This window comes from Carcharhinus amblyrhynchos, unplaced genomic scaffold (genome assembly GCF_965287045.1).
Source record: "Carcharhinus amblyrhynchos unplaced genomic scaffold, sCarAmb.v2.hapA chromosome_144, whole genome shotgun sequence".
In the NCBI taxonomy this organism is placed as follows: Eukaryota; Metazoa; Chordata; class Chondrichthyes; order Carcharhiniformes; family Carcharhinidae; genus Carcharhinus; species Carcharhinus amblyrhynchos.
This window is the reverse complement of record NW_027649884.1, coordinates 21,539-42,790: the sequence shown is the minus strand read 5'-3', so window position 1 is coordinate 42,790 and position 21,252 is coordinate 21,539. Positions and strand designations below refer to the sequence as shown.

General features: G+C 46.3%; 1 protein-coding gene across 1 annotated transcript in view; it reads left to right on the top strand.

Moving 5' to 3' along the window:
* LOC145338703 (NACHT, LRR and PYD domains-containing protein 3-like) overlaps nucleotides 1-21,252 on the top strand; it is a 65,097-nt gene that overhangs the window by 43,660 nt on the left and 185 nt on the right. Inside the window, 3 exon segments of the mRNA XM_080183102.1 lie at nucleotides 9,790-9,960; nucleotides 17,028-17,198; nucleotides 18,754-18,993. Of these exon segments, the coding sequence (XP_080039228.1) occupies nucleotides 9,790-9,960; nucleotides 17,028-17,198; nucleotides 18,754-18,993 (582 nt within the window).

Sequence of the window (21,252 nt, the reverse complement as noted above, 5' to 3'; positions counted from 1 at the left end):
TGAAAGGCTGGCACGGTGACACAGTGGTTAGCATTGTTGTATCACAGCCACAGGCCCGGGTTCAATTCCAGCCTTGGGTGACTGTGTGGAGTTTCTACATTCTCCCCATGTCAGTGTGTGTTTCCTCTGGGTGCTCCGGTTTCCTCCCACACTCCAAAGATATGCATGGTAGATGGATTCACCATGATAAAATTGTCTTTAGTGTCCCAAGATGTGTAGATTAGGTGGATTTGCCCCAGTAAATTTATGAGGTTGTGGGGAGCGGACCTTGGTAAGATACTCCGTCAGAGTGTCTTGATAGGTGGAATGACGACCTCCTACATGAGGGATTCTGTAGTTGGATGATTCACTTACTAGAGGTTATTAAAGAAAATTGGAGCACATGGGATTGGGAGCAATATACCAGCATGGATTGGGAACTGGTTAGTGGACAGAAACAAGGAGTTGGAATAAATAGGTTATTTTTGGGTTATGATGTGGAGATGCCGGCGTTGGACTGGGACAAACACAGTAAGAAGTGTCACAACAGCAGGTTAAAGTCCAGCAGGTTTATTTGGTAGCAAGTTAGTGGCGTTTGCTTCCAAATAAACCTGATGGACTTTATCCTGGTGCTGTGAGAGAATTACCTGTTTTTGTATTGACAACCTCGAACTAGTGGAGTACAGCAGCTATCCAGAATCTATATCAATGATATGGATGTGGGGATCAAATATAATATTTCCAAATTTGCGAATAATAGAAAACCATGTGGAAATCTGAATTGTGAGAAGGATGCAGTGATGTTTGAAGGGGATGTGGAGAGGCTCAGGGAGTGGACAGATGTTTGCCAGCTGGATGACAAGTTGGAAATATGTGAGGTTATCGAATTGTGTAGGAAAAACAGACATTAAGACATCTCCAAATATATTTTGATGTCCTTGTCCATGAGGAACTGTAAGTGAAGATGAGAGCAATTAAAATAACAAATGGTGTGTTAGCCATTATTCTAAGAGGATTTGAGTTGAGGAAAAAGATGTCTTCCTGTAATTATCTGCAGCCTTGCTGAGACCAACCTGGAGAATTGTGGACAGTTTTGGTCTCCTGACTGAAGCAAAGATGTACTTGGCATGTAAAGAAGGTTCATTAAAATAGGTCCAGGGACAGATGGGTTGTCCTCTGAGGAACAAAAACACTTTATTCTCAGGCCTTTAGAAGAATGATAGCTGAACTTATTCAAACCTACACTATTTTATAGCGTTCAATAGGCCAGATGCAGAAAGGATGTTTCCCCTTGCTGGAGGGTCTGAAACCTGGGACACAGTCTGAGAATAAGGGGCAGTTATTTAGGCTGAGATGAGGGGTATTTGTTTCCCATTAGAATGCTGGTGAATCAATGAATGCAGGGATAATGTTGGAAATGGTGTTGAAGCAGAGGATCAGCCATGGTCACATTGAATGATGGAGTGGATTTGAAGGACAGAATGGATGACTCCTGCTCCTGTTTCTTAACATTCTTATTGCAACAGGAATGGAAGGTAAGAGTAAGAAGGTTTTGCTGCAGCTTTACATGTTCTTCATTAGAACACAACTAGAGTAATGTGTATAGTGTTGTGTTATTTACTTAAGAAAGGATAGAATTGTATTTGAACCAGTTCAGAGAAAGTTCACTCGGCTGATTCCTGGGATGGAGAGGTTTATTTTATCAGGAAAATTTCAGCAGATTGGAGCAAAATGTGTGAAAGTTCAGAAGATTAAAAGGTGATCGTATTGAGGGGATGAGACAGTAATTGCTGAGAGGCTGTTTCTTCTCGTCCAGAACAAGGGGACAGGTTTTCAAATGTAATTATCAGTCCCTTAAGACTGAGAGGAGGAGAAATTTATTTTTTAGATGGTCGCTGGTCAGTGGAATTCTCTTCTCTGGAGACTAGTGGAGGCAGAGTCATTGAATATATTCAAGGCTGGGTTAAGAATGATTTTGGATTGAGGAGTGAATAAGGGTTACAGAGGAGCGAGCGGGAAAATAATTGTGACTACAATTAGATCAGCCATGATGGAGTCTGCTCGAGGGGCTGAATGGCCTTCTGCTGCTCCTAGTTATTTTGTTCTGACCCCAATACGTCCTTCAGACTGCTCTCTGTGCCCAGTGATGGATACACAAGCTCTATGTTTTATCCTCACCAGACACTCTCCTGTGTCCATTCATTAGGCCACCCACTCAACCCATCTCACCAGCAGTAATGACCCACTCTGTCCCCAGGCCTTCCTGATCCAGCACTTCATCTTCCATTGGTGTAAGGATGGTAAGACCTGGATGTCTCCACTCTTCTTCACTCATTCCCTGATGGTGTTTGCTCTCTTTCCAAATACACAAATTGTCCCTCACTCATCAAACACATGCTCTAGCCCAGGGCTGTCCAACGTGTGGACCAAGGGGTGAATGTGACCCTCGAAGCCCCTCAATGCGGCCCCCGGAGCGAGTTTCCAGAATCTCAGTCACACAGTTCAGTTTGAATGGAAGAATCTGTATGGAGCTGCTCCAATCACATGCCGTTTCTTTCCCATGTTTGCTGCTGATGGGTTTTTGAGCCAATCTGCAGCAAATGTGGGTGCAGGGTGTGGACGTCACTGGTTAGACCGGCATTCATTGCCCATCACTAATTACCCTCACATCCCTGAGGGGCCTGTACCAGTCGGCAACACGCGCTGGTCTTGCCAGTGACACCCCTATCCATGAACAATTGAACAAAAACATACTTTGAGAGGTGTACAGGTGGTTTTCACCAGTAGACAAACCAGTGATAGCAATTTGTTTCATCATTCTTATACCCCAGGAGGCGGGACAGTAAGTTGCAATGAGGAAATAAGAATGGATATGGATAGGTTAGGAGAGTGGGCCAAAATCGGGCAGATGGACTTTAACGTGAATAAGTGTGAGGTCGTACATTTCGGTTGGAGAAATGGCAGAGTGACTTATTATCCAAATGGGGAGAGACTTCAGGGTGCTGCAGTGCAGAGGAATGTGGATGTCCTCATTCATGAGTCCCAGTAAACTAGCATGTAGCTACAGCAGATAATAAAGGAAGTGAATGTGAATGAAAGGAATAAAATATTAAAGTAAGAAAGTATTGTTGCAGCGATACAAGGTGAGGCCGCACCTGGAATATTGTGCACAGTTTTGGTTCCCTTATTTGATTAAAGATGTAGTGGAATTGGAGGCAGTTCAGAGGAGGTTCATTAGATTGATTCCAGAGGTGAGGGGTTTGTCGTATGAAGAGAGATTGAACAGTTTAGGCTCAGACTCTCTGGGATTTAGAAGAATGAGGGGAGATCAGATTGAAATATAGAAGCTGATAAAAGGTATGGATAAAGTAGCTTCCACTGGTGGGACATTCTAGGATGAGAAATCCTCATTTTAGGATAAGGGGCAGCAAATTTCAAACAGAGTTGAGGAGAAACTACTTCTCCCAAAGGGTTCTGAATCTGTGGAATTCACTACCCCAAAGTGCGGTGGGTAAACTTACAAAGGATTTAGACAGATTTTTAATTGGTAATGGGTTGAAGGGTTATGGGGAGATGGCAGGAAAATGGGGATTAGGAGCATATCAGCCATGATCGAATGGTGGAGCAGGCCCGATGGGCTGAATGGCCTAATTCTGTTCCTGTATCTTAGGTACTGGTGAATTAATGAGCTGAAGACTCAGCTCAGCTGTCAATGGTAATAATCACAGTATGGAATAGTCAGAATTATATCCCTATTAATAATGGGCAGTGTTTTTAATAACACAAATAATGATACTACAAGTCCCATAGCTATCAATATTCGTGTTAGAAACACTGTCCACTGTTAATAGACACATAACCAGCTTGGCAGTAAAATTAAAGACCATGAAATAAAACAGACAATGGCAGCATGGATATGAAGTTATCTGTGAGACAGACAGGAGTGGGTGAACTGTACTCTTTCAGTTAGAGGAAGCTTACAGTGGCTTTTCCCAGCAATCAGTACAGTGTTACTGTGGCTAATTGTCTTTACATATATTAACAAATTAGACTTGGGTGTATCTAAAAATGAGATGTGAACCTGGTGAAGCTCCAGCACACGGCCACTTGCAGCCCAGAGAGAGGAAGCAGCATATGATAGACCGAGCCCTGGATCAGATCAGAGATCTGCAGGCTTGCCATATCCACTCATAAATAGTGTTAGACATGGAACAAATGTTGGACATGCTGCTAACATTAGGTGACACGGTGGCACAGTGGTCAGCACTGCTGCCTCACAGCGCCAGGGACCAGGGTTCAATTCCGACTTTGGGTGACTGTCTGTGTGGAGTTGGCACATTCTCCCTGTGTCTTTGTGGGTTTTCTCCGGATGCTCCGGTTTCCTTCCACAGTCCAAAGATGTGCGGGTTCGGTTGATTGGCTATGCTAAGTTGTCCCTAGCACTCTCAGGGTGTGTAGGTTAGGGGGATCAGTGGGCCATATATGTGGCGTTTTAGAGATAGGGCCTGGGTAAGATACTTTTTAAAAATTGGTGCAGACTCAATGGGCCCAATGGCCTCCTGCATTCTGGGAATTCTATGATTCCAGAAACAAGCCACAAGAACCCCATCATTACTGATGAGGGAACCCAGACCATCAGTACAAACAACGAGGCTGAAACATTAGCAGCCACCTTCAGCCAGAAGTGCTGAGTAGAATGATTAATCTCAGCCTCCTCCTGAGGTCCCCAGCATTACAGATATCAGTTTGATTCACTGTATGTGAGGTAAAGAAATGACTGAAGGCACTGTGTACTGTAAAATCTGTCAGCCTGGCAGTACCCCAGCAATGGTACTGAAGAATTGTGTTCCATAACTAACCATTCCCCGAGCCAAACTGTTCCAGTACAGCTACAACACTGGATCTACCGGACAATGGGGAAAAAAGCAGGACAAATCCAATCTGGTGAATTACTACTCCATCAGTCTGCTCTTGATCATCAGAAAATGTGGAATCCTTCCAATGCCTCATGATCATCACTGCAGGAGTTCCTCAGGGTGATGTCCGAAGCCCAACCACCTTCAATTGCTTTATCAATGACCTTCCTTCCATTATAAGGTCAGAGTGAGGATGCTCACTAATGATTGTACAATGCTCAGTACTGTTCACAATTCCTCAGATACTGAAGCAGTCCATGTCCATAAACAGCAAGACCTGAACAAAACAGAAAATGCTGGAAAATCCCAGCATCCTGACAGCTTCTGTGGAGAGAGAACAGTGAACCCTTCGAATCTGGATGACTTTTCATTGGAGCTCGGGGGCTGAAGAACATTCAGGATTAACCTGATAAATAGCAAGTTTGGCTTCAGTGTGTTGTGTGCCAGGAGAGGACCATCTCAAACAGAAGGCAATCTAACCACATTCCCTTTACATTGAATGGCAGCACCATCACTGAATCCTCGACCATCAACATCCTGAGTGGTGGGGGTCGCACTGGGACCATTGAACAGACACTGAACTGTAAACACTGTGACTCCAAGGGTAGATCACAGCCTGGGAATTCAGAGATGAGGAACTCACCTCCTGTCTCGCAAATGCTTGTTCTCCATCAACAAGGTACAAGTCAGCAGTGTGATGGAATCCGCTCGTCTTACTGGAATGAGTGCAGCTTCAGAAATATTCAAGAAGCTCATCCGTGTCAGAGGAGCTGAATGGATCAGCAGGCCATCCACCAAATTAAACACTGACTCTCTCCATCACTGACACACAGTGCCAGCAGTGTGTATCACATACAAGGTGGATTGTAGCAACTCACCACATTTCCTGAGACAGCATGTTCTAAATGTGTACTAATTATCACCGAGATGGTCAAAGATATCAGAAGAATGGAACACCAACCAGCTTCAGATTCCTTTCCAAGCCACACACCATGCTGACTTGGAAAGTATTGCATTACCATCACTACTGTGGGATCATAATCCTGGATGTCCTTTCCGAATGGCATTGTACCAGGTGGCTGCAGAATTTAAGAAGATGGCTCACCACCCCCTTCTCAAGGGCAATTGGAAATGGGCTGCAAGTGTTGGTATTCCCTGTAACACCATCATCCCATGAAAAACTGAAGACCAGCTCTACTCACTGAAGGATTGAGTAATTGTGCCTGTGTGTAACCCAAACTCAGTTACAGAGGAGAAACACAACAGCTGCGACAGGGCAACTAGAGTGACCATTGAGCAGGCCGGAGGGTTTCTAAAGATAGATCTGGTGGAACTATTCAATATACCCAGCGAGGGTCTCAATGTCCTGGTGTTGTGCTGTGTTCGATACAACCTGGAGTTAGAGTGGAGAAGCTTTGAACAAAGTGTGATGCAATACAATGTTGACCAGATGCTTCATGATGAGGAACCCCATGGACCACAGGCCAGGGACATGGGATATGTGTCAGGGAGGATGGAGATTCAGTAATACAGATATGTTTTCCATGGACCTTAACTCACACAGCCATTCAGTGTAATAAATCTCCCACCATCTCCAGCACTGTTACTGTTTCTGTGAATGTTTTATAATTTCCCTGGAGCCGTCACTACATGAAACAAAGGCATTGGAATTGTATTGAGCTCATTCAGTGCTGTATTTCCCATCTCACATTCCCAGTGAACTGTTAAAGACCCAGTAATATGGTGAAGGATTTATTTAGTGGTGATCCATCTCTGAATTTACTGAAAATACAAACTTAACAAAGTGACCGGTAACAACAAAGTACAACCCTGTGAAACCCAAGGCAGCAACCCCACCATGACAACCACCCCCATCCCCACACTTTCCACTGAGCTACAGGCAGGATCTTTATCTCTCTCCTCTGGGAATTTCAATGACAGTGGCCTTTGTCCTCAGATTTCCTGAGTCCTGGAAGGATCCAGCCGACTGTGAATCCTCTGCACAGATACTGGAGTTGTTTCCATCATCATAGCTTCATGAGGTGTTTCTGTCACAGTCGGAGCAGAAGAGGACCCACTGCCCACACCAGGGGCATCCTGAGAGGGGCTCCCAAATGCTGCAGGCAGCCGCTCCTCTATCCATTCAGGGCAAACTGGACCCTCCCTGTTCAGCTGGGAAGTCCTGACAGTGACTCCAGGATCATTTTCCCATCCCTCCCACAGCCCGTGTCCCACAGAGCTCCTGGAGGTGGTGAGAACATGCAGCTCATGTGTATTTCCTGTGGGTGATAGGCTGGATGTGACTCTCCATGAAGGTCACCAATCTCTCTGTGGAGGATGTTATTTGTGTTCATACCTGAGACATGGTAACACTGCTGGTCTGGATTGACTCCTCCATCCTTTGTGTATGGATACACACAGCCTTTGGAAACTCCACCGGATGTTAAAATACCTTACACTGCAACTCCAGTATCTGCTGCATTGTTAAAGATTCCAGTCACATTTCACCTTCCACAAGCTGGCTCTGCTCTCTCCCCTCAAGAGTGTGAGTGAACTCAGCTATTGCTGCCTCCATCAGCTGCTCGGGTTTGTGTGTGCTGTCCTGTGCTGCCAGATTGTAACCCCTTTGCTACTCGTGTGAGACAGTATCTGCTCTGGCGGATGTTATGGGGAATAATATGACAGTCTATACTCTAACGACCCCTCCTCATCTTCAGAGGTGCACACCCGTCTCCCGCTCACCACAGCTGTTGATCTGTGAGAGGGTGAAGAATGTTATAGGGTAATGCACATCCCAACATGTCCTGGAGACTGTTCCTAACCCAGAGCTCCATCTGACCAATGGTGAACACACAAGCACCAGGTTTTGGACTCAGCAGCAGAGTCTCTCCTGTGCCCATCACTCACTCACTCACTCTCTCTGGATCCACAACCCATCTCACCATCAGTGATTGCCCACCCAGTCTCCAGGTCTCCCAGCTCCAGAACTTCATCTTCCATTGGCATAAGGATAACACAATCCAGACACTCTCACTCTTGGCTCCTTCTCTGACGCTCTGTGCCCTCTTCTACAAGCACATAAATTTCCATTGTTACTCACCCATCAAAGACACACACAAGCCTATGGTGCTGCCAGACTGCCCATCATGGGCCCACCAGGATGGTCACTCAGTGTGGGCAGTACAGCAGTCATCTCTGACTGACCGGAACCCTTCACAGAGAGGCTGACATGTTCCTGAAGATTGATGCTGCTGTTTGGACATTGCCAGTGTCTGGGTGGAGATGTTCTTTCCACAATTTCTCTTCCATCCTTATTCACATATCAGCCTGTAAGTTTAACGCTCACCTTGTCAGAACATATCAGGTTATTGATCCTTTTGCCTCACTGCAGCCACGTGCTGCCTGCTCTGGCCCTCGGCAGTTTCTATCCAGACTTGCTTGGGTTGATGTGACAGGTCTCCTCCTCCAGTCCTGAGGGAACAGAACCTCCCTCCAAACCGATATAGCCTTGAGAATTTCCAGGGAAGTTTCAGTGAATTGGGTTTAATCTGCCTTCTGCCATTTCAGCCCTTTGTTCATTAACCAGGGCTCCCTCACTGCTCCCTTCAGAGCCTTTAAAAGTGCTGCTGGCTGCCTTTAAATCTGGTGCCAGCTTTGCCTGAATGGGATCTTCCCCTGCAGCCAGTGGTTAAGCTCTGGAATACACAGGGTTTTGGGGGAAGGTGGGGGAATGACACTTAGTGAGTTGCTCATTCGGAGAGTCAGTGCAGACACAATGGGCCGAGTGGCCTCCTTCTGCTCTGTAACAATTCTGTGATTCTGCCTGTGTTGCCTGAGTGGACGGATTCCCCTAACCTGTCAGATATTAATGTGTCCGTTCTGGTTCTGTGTGGAGTTGGTTAGTTCAGTTGGTTTGGTGTCTGGAGTGTGATGTGGAATGATGCTAATGTTGAGGGTTTGGTCCTCGTACCGGCTGTGGGGTTCATGGAGTCCCAACTCCTCCCATTGCCCCACGTTTACTAAGTTTTATCCCTGAAGCTCCATGTAACAAATTGTCTCTCTCTATTGGAGAGAAATATTAATATTTCATTGGGGACTATGGCTACTAACACTGTCCACACGGAAACATCACCAACTCCCAACTGAAATATCGATACATTTCCAACCATTATCTTCACAGAATTGTTAAGGTTCACAATGAGGCCATTTGGCCCATTGAGTCTGTACTAGCTCACCAAATTAGCATTAGGAATGTGTGTCATTCTCCAGCCTTTTTCTCGTATCCTCGCTCATTGTTTCTATTAAAATAATCATCTAATTCCTTTCTGACTGTTTCGATACAGCCTCCCTCCACCACACTTCCCGGCTGTAATTCCAGACCCGAACCACTGGCAGTGTGAAAAAGGTTTCTCTCTCATCATCTTCAACCCCACCACACACTCCATTCCTGAGTCACTGACCATCCCATGTCCCTCCCTGTGACTCAGGGTAAGGACATGGGAATCCTGAGCTCTTCCCTTTCACCATCATCCTTTTTATCATTTAATCACTCCGACACTTCCATTTTGTTCTTTCCTTGTCACCCGCCCATCCCCAGCTCCCTGTCACTTCAAACAATTTAATTCACTGATACTTCCAAGTTCTAATTTTAACTAATTGAACTGAAACTAAATCTGTTTCTCTCTTCACAGATATTGTCTGACCTGATGAGAGTTTCCAACATATTTATTCATATTTCAGATTTACAGCATTAATATAATTTTGCCTTCTGTATGAACTGAAGTTGTGTTTCTTGAATGTCCCGCACTGTACATTATTATTGTTAATGATCTTATTCTTAAAAACACTGTGGATTTACCCTGATTCCTGTTATTTTTCTCTCTCTGATCTCCAGTCTCTATGGTAATGATCTCACCGATTCTTGTGCCGATGACCTGGTCTCTGCTCTCAGTATAAACCGCTCACTGATAGATCTGAATCTGGGTTACAATAAACTGGGAGATTCAGGAGTGAAACGGCTGTCTGTGGCTCTGAGGAATCCGGACTGTAAAATACAGAAACTGCAGTAAGTAGCAGACTGTGTGAGATTGTGTTTATAATAACTGAATATTCAACAATATAATTTCACCACTGGTATTTGTATAAAAACACTGCCCATTACTATTGGTGTCAGTTATGAATGAGGAAAATTGTTTTTCCTCTGACTCCTGTTGCTTCTCTCTCTGATCCCTGAGCAATGGGATGTCAGTCCCACAGATCCTTATGTTGAGGGTGTGGGGGAATAATGTTATGGTTCACCCTCTGAGGTTCTCTCCTCCTCCTCAGATGTGCACAGCTCTCCCCGGACACAGGCCCTTCGGCCCATCAAGCCTGTGGCAGCGACTCATTCTTATTCAGACCCAGTAGTTGTTGCTCATTCGCAGTTTCTATTCCTCTGTTCGTCTCCCGTTCATGTTTCTATCGAGATAAACCTTGAACATTGGGAACGTGCCTGCTTCTGTCAACTTCACTGGCTGTGCATTCGAGGCACCCACCACCCTCTGTGAAAACTTTCCCCGCACATCTCCTCGAAACTTTCCCCCTCTTGCCTTCAAACTGTCCCGTCCTGTAGTTGACCTTTTCACCCTGGGGAAAAGACTCCAACTATCAACCATATATCTGCCTCTATCAGGTCACCCCTCAGCCTCTGTCTTTCCAGTGAAAATAATCCGAGTTTATTCAACTTCTCTTCATACCTTAACCAGACCAGGCAACACCCTTGTAAACCTTCTTTGGTTCTGAACATTGTTAGGGGCCTATAAATGATTCCCACAAGTGATCTTTTAACTGTGTTAATTCTTATCTGTACCCAAGCTGATTCTGTATCTTGATCATTGGAACTAAGTTCAACCCTCTCTACTTACATCATCTGTTCCTAACAGCGAGACTCCACCACCATGTCCTGTCCTCCATTTACTGTCATCTATTCACTCTCCCCTTCTCCAAAGCATCCACATCCTTCTGGGTGTCTGGCGATCAGCACTGCACTCAATATTCCATATTGGGCCTAACTAAAGTTTAATACAGCTGGAACATAACTTGCCAACTTTTATACTCGATGTCCCGGCCAGTGAAGCGATCATGCTGCATTCCTTATTGACCAAGTTATCCACCTGTGTTACCACTTTCAGGGATCAGTGGACAAGTACACACAGATCCCTCTGTATGTCAATGCTCCTGGTGTTTTACTCAGATAGAGAAAGCTGGGGGACAACCATGTGGAGTTCTATCAAATTATAAAACGAAGGAGAAAGGTTTCTTTCTCAGGGTCAATAACCAGTTGTATTGATTTAAGACATTGAACAGGAGTTCCAGAGGAGAATTGAAGATGACTCAGTGGTTAGCATTGCTGCCTCTCAACATCAGGGACCTTTGTTTAATTCCAGCCTCTGGTGACTGCCTGTGGAGTTTGCACGATCTCCCCGTGTGTGCGGGTTTCTGTCAGGTACTCTGGTTTCTCCCACAGTCCAAACTAGTGTAGGTTAGGTGGATCGACCATGCTAAATTATCCCTTAGTGTCCTAAGGTGTGTAGTTTTGGTAGATTTGCCATGGTAAATGTCCAGTGATAAGCAGTTGTGTGGGCCTGGTTAAGATGCATCTTCGGAGAGTCAGTGTAGAGTGGATGGGGCGATTGGGAGCCTTCTGCACAGTGGGGATTCTCTGGTTCTGTGGAAATGTTTTTTCACCCAGAGGGTAGTGGGAATCTGGATCTCACTGTCTGAAAGGGTGGTGGAGTCAGGAACACTCTCAACATTTAAGAAGCATTCAGACAAGCATAAGAACATAAGAACATAAGAACATAAGAAATAGGAGCAGGAGTAGGCCATCTGGCCCTTCGAGCCTGCCCCGCCATTCAATAAGATCATGGCTGATCTGTCGTGGCTCAGTTCCACATTCCCGCCCTCTCCCCATAACCCTTAATCCCCTCTCTTATCAAAAACCCATCAACCCGCTTCTTAAAAATATTTAGCGAGGCAGCCTCCACCACTTCAACGGGCAGAGAATTCCAGAGATTCACCACCCTTTGAGTGAAGAAGTTCCTCCTCAACTCCGTTCTGAACTGCCCCCCCTTTATCTTGAGGCTGTGCCCCCTAGTCCTACTGTCTTTTTTGAGCGGGAAGAGTCTTTCCACCTCTATCCTATCCATCCCATTCATCATCTTATACGTCTCAATGAGATCTCCCCTCATTCTTCTAAACTCTAACGAGTACAAGCCTAGTTTATTCAGCCTCTCCTCATAGCTCAACCCCCTCAACTCCGGTATCAGCCTAGTAAACCTCCTCTGCACTCCCTCCAAGGCCAAAATATCCTTGCGCAGGTGCGGCGCCCAAAACTGCACACAGTACTCCAGCTGCGGCCTCACCAATGCCCTATACAGCTGCAGCAAGACCTCCCTACTTTTATATTCAATCCCCCTCGCTATGAAGGCCAGCATCCCATTCGCCTTCCTGACCACCTGCTGCACCTGCAGGCTGGGTTTTTGCGACTCATGCACAAGGACCCCGAGGTCCCTCTGCACCGTCGCCTGCTGCAGTTTTTCGCCACGTAAGTAATAGTCCTTCCTACCATTCTTCCTACCAAAGTGGACCACCTCACACTTGCCAACATTAAATTCCATTTGCCATTTCCTGGCCCATTCGCCCAGCCTATCTAGATCCTTCTGCAGACTCTCCACACCCTCCGCACAATTTGCCTTTCCCCCAATCTTGGTGTCATCAGCAAATTTCGACACCCTACACTCGGTTCCCTCCTCCAGATCATCTATATAAATGGTAAATAGCTGAGGCCCCAGCACCGACCCCTGGGGCACCCCACTAGTCACCAACCGCCAATCCGAATAGCACCGAATAGCAGTTGAAATGCCGCAGGGTACAAGGCTATGGAGCATGTGCTGGTAATGGATTAGAATAGATTGGTGCTTGATGGCTGACACAGACACGGTGGGCCGAAGGGTCTCTTTCTGTGCTGAAAACCTCTATAAAGGCCCAGGGATTGGAAGTTATGAACCAGAACCTGAATCTTCACTAATCCCTGTTATTTCTCTCCCTCTGATCCCAATGTAATGGAATGTCAATCACATTGATTTTTGTGCCCTGGGTGTAGGGGAATAATGTAACGGTGACTCTGAGGAACCGTTCACATGTTTACAGGGGGACAGGTGTCACCCAGTCTCGCAATGCTTCTTTTGTAAGAAAGAGAAAAGAGTGAATGGAGGCAATTGTTAAGACGCAGGCCAGAAAATCCAAGGTGTTTTGTGAAGTTTGCCTGGACCTTTGGTTTTATATTTGATTTTGGTATTGATGAGCATGAGGTGTTTCACTCCAGGTATGAATCAAGTGACCCACTAGGATGCTTTTATCAAACACAGTTTATTTAAGAATGCAGTTAGAATGTAACAACAAAAATTAGCATAACCTTTACCAATTACAAGACATAAAGATGACACAGTATAACTCATAACAGCTAGCTATCTCTGTTGTTCCAATATAAAGCAATACCCACAGACACACACCCTTCTCCAACATTAGTTAGCACAAAAACAAGTTTGCTCACGTGTTACCGATTTCCAGCTTTTTAACTCTTCCAGACAGCCAACCGACAATTGTTTTCAGAGAAGGATTTAGCCTCCGAACAGCCCAATCACAGAGAGGTAACCCCAGTCTCTGACAGCTTCCAACACAGCAACACTTCAACAGCAAAAACTCCAACTTCAGAGAGGGAAACAGCACTGCTGTTTGTCTTAACTTCAAGCAGCTTCTGAAAGCAGAATAAAAACTAGAATGTTCTGTGAAAAATAGCTGTCCCTCAGTCACATGACATAACCTGTCAATCACCCACAATCAAGCTCTACTCTGCCATCCCAGGGGAACACTGAAACAACAGAACACTGCATTAGTTCAGATTAAAATCAACATGATGTCAATTATACTGCTTCAGTAACAATAAAGGAAACCGGTTACAGATAGCACGGTGCCGACAGTATAACCTGCATAGAAACATGATTAAAATAGAAACTAGAAGCAGGAGTCGGCCATTTGGCCCTTCGAGCCTGCTCCTCCATTCATTTTGTTCATGGCTGGTCATTAAATTCAATATCCTTCAGTCCTCAATATATATCTTCAAGGAATAGTTATAATTCAGTGTACATTCCAACAAGTCCTTCAGCTGGTTCCATGTGACTGGTGATAGAACATAGAACATTCCAGCGCAGTACAGACCCTTCGGCCCTCGATGTTGCTCCAACCAGTGGAACCAATCTAATGACCCTCTAACCTAAACTATTCCAATGTTATCCATACGCCTATCCACTGACCATTTGAACACCCTTAAAGTTGGCGAGTCCCCTGGGATGGCAGAGTAGAGCTTGATTGTGGGTGATTGACAGGTTATGTCAACTGCTGCAGGCAGGGCATTCCACGCCCTTACTACCCTCTGGGTAAAGAACCTACCTCTGACATCTTTCCTATAATTACCACCCCTTAATTTAAAGCTACGTCCCCTCGTGTTAGCCATCACCATCTGAGGAAAAAGGCTGTCACTGTCCACCCTATCTAACCCTCTGATCATCTTGTCTGCCTCAATTAGGTCACCTCGTAGCCTCCTTCTCTCCAACAAAAATAACCTTGAGTCCCTCAGCCTTTCCTCATAAGACCTTCCCACCATACCAGGCAACATCCTGGTAAACCTCCTCTGCACCCTTTCCAATGCCTCCACATCTTCCTTATAATGCGGCGACCAGAACTGTACGCAATACTCCAAGTGCGGCCGCACCAGAGTTTTGTACAGTTGTAACATGACCTCACGGCTCCGAAATTCAATCCCTCTACCAATAAAAGCTAACACACCGTACACCTTCTTAACAACCTTATCAACCTGGGTGCCAACTTTCAGGGAGCTATGCACATGTACCCCGAGATCTCTCTGCTTGTCAACACTACTAAGAGTCCTTCCATTAGCCCTATATTCTGTACTCCTGTTACTCTTACCAGAGTGAATCACCTCACACTTTTCTGTATTAAACTCAATTTGCCACCTCTCGGCCCAGCTCTGCAGCTTATCTATGTCCCTCTGCAAACTGTAACATCCACCCTCACTGTCTACAACTCCTCCAACTTTGGTGTCGTCAGCAAATTTACTAATCCATCCTTCTACACCCTCATCTAGGTCATTTATAAAAATGACAAACAGCAGTGGCCCTAAAACAGATGGGCACACACGCTCTGTGTTGTGGGTACAAGAGAATCTCCTGCACCCAACATTCAACCACTTCCGTCAGCTCCACAACAAATATCCTAAACAGTGATTTCCCACCCTGTCAGCTGTTCCCCCAGCTCCAGCACTTCGAATTCTAGGTGTAAGGATTACAAGATCTGGACGCTGTCACCATTTTCAGCTCATTTTTCTGGCGTTTTGTGCTCTCTTCTACAGACACATAAAGTTCCATTGTTACTCTTCCATCAAAGACACAAGCCTCTGCTGGCGACAACCTGACTGACCATCGTGTCTACACAGGGAAATGTCTCCTGCATGTGGCCATCCCATTCTCACAGTGCGAGTGTTATCTAACCAGAGCTCTGAAGAAAGATGGTGATTTGTCTTTGACAGTTGATGCTGCTGTCCAGACATTGCCTGGTCTTTCTACAGTTTCACTCTCATTCTCATTTGACCTCATATCCCTCTGCTTACATGTTATAGGATGCTTCACCACCTTGTCAGAACTTAGCAGGTTCTTCATCCTTTTGCCTCACTGCAACCATATAACCCACGCCTGCTCAGGTCTCCGGCAATCTCCATCCCGTTATACTTGGATTGATGTGGCAGATACTCTCCAGTCCTGAGAGAACAGAAATTTGCTCCAAACTCACGTAGCCTTGGGGAACACGACCAAGTGTTGCCAAGTGCATCATTGAATTGAGTTTAACCTTCCTCCTCCTATTTCAGCCCTGTGTTCAGTAACCAGGCCTTCCTCACTGCTCTCTCCAGAGCTGCTGCCTATGAAATTACTGCTGGTGCCAGCATTGCCTGAACCGGGACATCCCCTGCAGCGAGTGGTTAACGGCTGGAATTCACTGTCCGAGAGTGTGGTGGAGACACGTTCAGTTGAAAATTTCCAAGAGGAATTGGATTATTATCTGAAAAGGAAGAATGTGCAGGGTTACGGGGAGAATTTGGGGGAATGACACTGAGTAAATTGCTGATTCAGAGAGTCAGTACAGACAGTGTGGGCCGAATGGTCTCCTTCTGCTCTGTAACAATTCTGAGATTCTACCTGAGAGAGATACCAATGGCCCTTAGTGGGCACTGGTTAAATTATCTAACCCTGTTAACACTGCAACATCACCAGCTTCCAGTTAAAATATCGATACATTTCCAAACATTATCTTCACAGAATTATTGCAGAGCTCCACAAGGTGAAATGTGTCTGCCCCGGCTCACCAAACTAGTATTAGGAATTTATCTCATTCTCCTGCCTTCTCCTCGTATCTTTACACATTGTTTCATTCGAATGTTCATCGACTGCCCTCTGTGATGCCTCGTATCAGCCTCCCTCCACCACACTTCCCGGCTGTAATTCCAGACCCGAACCACTGGCAGTGTGAAAAAGGTTTCTCTCTCATCATCTTCAACCCCATCACACACTCCATTCCTGAGCCACTGACCATCCCATGTCCCTCCCTGTGACTCAGGGTAAGGACATGGGAATCCTGAGCTCTTCCCTTTCACCATCATCCTTTTTATCATTTAATCACTCCGACACTTCCATTTTATTCTTTCCTTGTCACCCACCCATCCCCAGCTCCCTGTCACTTCAAACAATTTAATTCACTGATACTTCCAAGTTCGAATTTTAGTTAATTGAACTGAAACTAAATCTGTTTCTGTCTTCACAGATATTGCCTGACCTGATGAGAGTTTCCAACATATTTATTCATATTTCAGATTTACAGCATTAATATAATTTTGCCTTCTGTATGAACTGAAGTTGTGTTTCTTGAATGTCCTGCGCTGTACATTATTATTGTTAATGATCTTATTCTTAAAAACACTGTGGATTTACCCTGATTCCTGTTATTTTTCTCTCTGATCTCCAGTCTCTGGGGTAATGCTCTCACCGATTCTTGTGCCGAGGACCTGGTCTCTGCTCTCAGTACAAACCGCTCACTGATAGATCTGAATCTGGGTTACAATAAACTGGGAGATTCAGGAGTGAAACGGCTGTCTGTGGCTCTGAGGAATCCGGACTGTAAAATACAGAAACTGGGGTAAGTAGCAGACTGTGTGAGATTGTGTTTATAATAACTGAATATTCAACAATATAATTTCACCGCTGGTATTTGTATAAAAACACTGCCCATTACTATTGGTGTCAGTTATGAATAAGGAAAATTGTTTTTCCTCTGACTCCTGTTGCTTCTCTCTCTGATCCCTGAGCAATGGGATGTCAGTCCCACAGATCCTTATGTTGAGGGTGTGGGGGAATAATGTTATGGTTCACCCTCTGAGGTTCTCTCCTCCTCCTCAGATGTGTACAGCTCTCCCCGGACACAGCATCCATTGATTTGTGAAAGGGGGAGAGTGAATAGATGACAGTAAATGGAGGACAGGACATGGTGGTGGAGTCTCGCTGTTAGTAACAGATGACAGTACAGCAGCGAGAGGTGAACTTAGTTCCAATGATCAAGATGCAGAATCAGTTTGGGTAGAGATAAGAATTAACAAAGTTAAAAGGTCATTTGTGGGAATCATTTAATCGCCCCGAACAATATTCAGAATCTCTGACACAAGAACAAAGAACCATCCAACACAGTAACAGGCCCTTCAGCCCACCAAGCCCACGGCAACTCCGAACCCTTATTCAGACCCAGTACTTACTGCCCATACGTGGTTTCTATTCCTCTGTCTCCTGTTCCTGTGTCTATAAAGATGTGTGTTGAACATTGGTAACATGTCTGCTTCCACCACCTCCATTGGCAGTACATTCCAGACCCCACCACCCTCTGTGTGAGAACCTTCCCCACACGTCTCCCCTAAACTTTACCCCTCTCACCTTCATCCTGTACCCTCTTGTAGTTGACCATTCCACCCTGGAGAAAAGTCTCTGACTATCCACCATGTCGATGCCTCTCATAATTGTGTAACCTCCGTCAGGTCACCCCTCAGCCTCCCTTTTTGTACTGCAAACAATCCATGTTTATCCAATCTCTCCTCATACCTTAACCGCCCTTGACCAGGCTACATTCTGGTGAACATTCTTTGCACCCTCTCCAAAGCATCCCCATCCTTCTGGTAGTGTGGAGAACAGAACTGCAAGCAATATTCAAATGTGGCCAACTCAAGTTTCATTTGGCTTGCCAACTTGTCACCCTCACCACAAACTGCATTCCCAAACCACTGACCATCCCATGTCCCTCCCGAGCCACTCCGAGTAAGGACATGGGGATCCTGTGATTATGGTCCTGTCCCATCATCACTTTTACCATTTAATCACTCCTGTAATTCCAGTTTGTCCTTTCTTTGTTTCATCCCCAGCCACCCACCGCTGTCCCTTCAAACCTGTCAATTCACTGCCAGTTCCCAGTTCCAATGGAAGCTCAAACTTTACCCCTGTTTCTCTCTTCACAAATATTCCCCTAACCTGCTGAACATTTCCAGTTTATTTATATTTCATTTTCAGCATTGAGTATTTCCTCATTCTACAGAAATGCAAGTTGTGTTTTTGGAATGTCTCCTACAATACATTATTATTGTTATTAACAGTATTATATAAAACACTGGGGATTGAGCCTGATTCCTGTTATTTCTCTCTCTGATCTCCAGTCTGTATCAGAACGCTCTCACAGATTCTTGTGCTGAGGATCTCACCTCCGCTCTCAGTACAAACCAGACACTGAGGGATCTGAACCTGGGATCAAATTCCTTCACAGATCAATCTGTCTCCGCTCTCTGTACAAAACAGTCACTGAGGGTTCTGGACCTGGGATCAAATTCCTTCACAGATCAATCTGTCCCCGCTCTCTGCCGCCTCATACTGACCTGCAGGAGTCTGGAGGAGATAAAGTGAGTGTTTGTGTTAATTTTTAGTGTAATAATTAAAATATAAATGGATTTAAAATATAAATGGGCCTGAATCTTCCAAGCAGCAGCAATGGTAAGCAGATTGCCGGAATGTGTGAAAATTCCCCCAACCTGAAACTGCTGCATATTTCTCCCCGAATCTTCAGCACAGTGACCCCGGGGAGATCCATCAGAGCAGAGTCGGGGAAGAGAGAGCACACACCCTATTTACAGCACAGTGACCCCGGGGAGATCCATCAGAGCAGAGTCGGGGAAGAGAGAGCACACACCCTATTTACAGGACAGTGACCCCGGGGAGATCCATCAGAGCAGAGTCGGGGAAGAGAGAGCACACACCCTATTTACAGGACAGTGACCCCGGGGAGCTCCGTCAGAGCAGAGTCGGGGAAGAGAGAGCACACACCCTATTTACAGCACAGTGACCCCGGGGATCTCCGTCAGAGCAGAGTCGGGGAAGAGAGAGCACACACCCTATTTACAGCACAGTGACCCCGGGGAGATCCATCAGAGCAGAGTCGGGGAAGAGAGAGCACACACCCTATTTACAGGACAGTGACCCCGGGGAGCTCCGTCAGAGCAGAGTCGGGGAAGAGAGAGCACACACCCTATTTACAGGACAGTGACCCCGGGGAGCTCCGTCAGAGCAGAGTCGGGGAAGAGAGAGCACACACCCTATTTACAGCACAGTGACCCCGGGGACCTCCGTCAGAGCAGAGTCGGGGAAGAGAGAGCACACACCCTATTTACAGCACAGTGACCCCAGGGAGATCCATCAGAGCAGAGTCGGGGAAGAGAGAGAACACACCCTATTTACAGCACAGTGACCCCGGGGAACTCCATCAGAGCAGAGTCGGGGAAGAGAGAGCACACACCCTATTTACAGCACAGTGACCCCGGGGAACTCCGTCAGAGTCGGGGAAGAGAGAGCACACACCCTATTTACAGCACAGTGACCCCGGGGAGATCCATCAGAGCAGAGTCGGGGAAGAGAGAGCACACACCCTATTTACAGCACAGTGACCCCGGGGAGCTCCGTCAGAGCAGAGTCGGGGAAGAGAGAGCACACACCCTATTTACAGCACAGTGACCCCGGGGAGATCCATCAGAGCAGAGTCGGGGAAGAGAGAGCACACACCCTATTTACAGCACAGTGACCCCGGGGAGATCCATCAGAGCAGAGTCGGGGAAGAGAGAGCACACACCCTATTTACAGCACAGTGACCCCGGGGAGCTCCGTCAGAGCAGAGTCGGGGAAGAGAGAGCACACACCCTATTTACAGCACAGTGACCCCGGGGAGCTCCGTCAGAGCAGAGTCGGGGAAGAGAGAGCACACACCCTATTTACAGCACAGTGACCCCGGGGAGCTCCGTGTTAGTTGATTGGGGGAGTGAATGGGTTGGTGTGTAGATGGATGAATGGTTAGTCAGGGAGCTGGGGAGAGGTTGGAGGATTAGTTCTGGGTGTCGGGGGAGTGGATGAGTTGTATTGTGTTGGGTTGGAGGGTTAATCGGGAGTTTGGATGGTGACTGGGAGTTGGTCATGTTGTTGGGGTCTAAACAGATGTGGTTGTGTGGTGGGGGGTTGGGATTGGTTAATAGCTTTGAAGAGGGTAGTGGGGTGGTGTTGGTTCTGGGGGAATGAGTTTCAGTCAGAGGTTTAGTCAAGAATGTATTCAGGAGGCAGCTGGATAGAGCACTTGGGGTGAACGGGATCAAAGGTTATGGGGAGAAAGCAGGATGAGGCTATTGAGTTGGACGATCAGACATGATGGTGATGGATGGTGGAGCAGGTTCGAAGGGCCAAATGGCCTCCTCCTGCTCCGATCTTCTATGTTTCTATGTCAGGTGAGGAGAGGTTGGCTCAGGATGAGGCCAAGTTGGGAGGGTTAGTCCGATTAGTTTAAGGGCTCATGGGAGGTCACCAGGCTGGAGGGGAGGTAGGGATGAGTGGGTCGAGTCAGATTGTGGGAGGTGTAGTATGGGGGATCAGTGGGAAGTGATTGGGGGACTCGGTTGTGCTATTCAGGTATTAGCCCAGGTGGTGAGCTGTCTAACATTACCTGAGTAACTATCCAGGTAAATTTTGTGGATCTGTCCCAAGTCTCTGACTCTAACTGCAGCAGGGGACTTCCCCAATAGTAGTTACTACCTCTGGGACAATTCCCAGGTAGATCAGTGTGTCAGGACATCCACAGGGTCCCAATGCTCATCTTCAGTTGTGTGTCTGGGTCTCTGGTGATC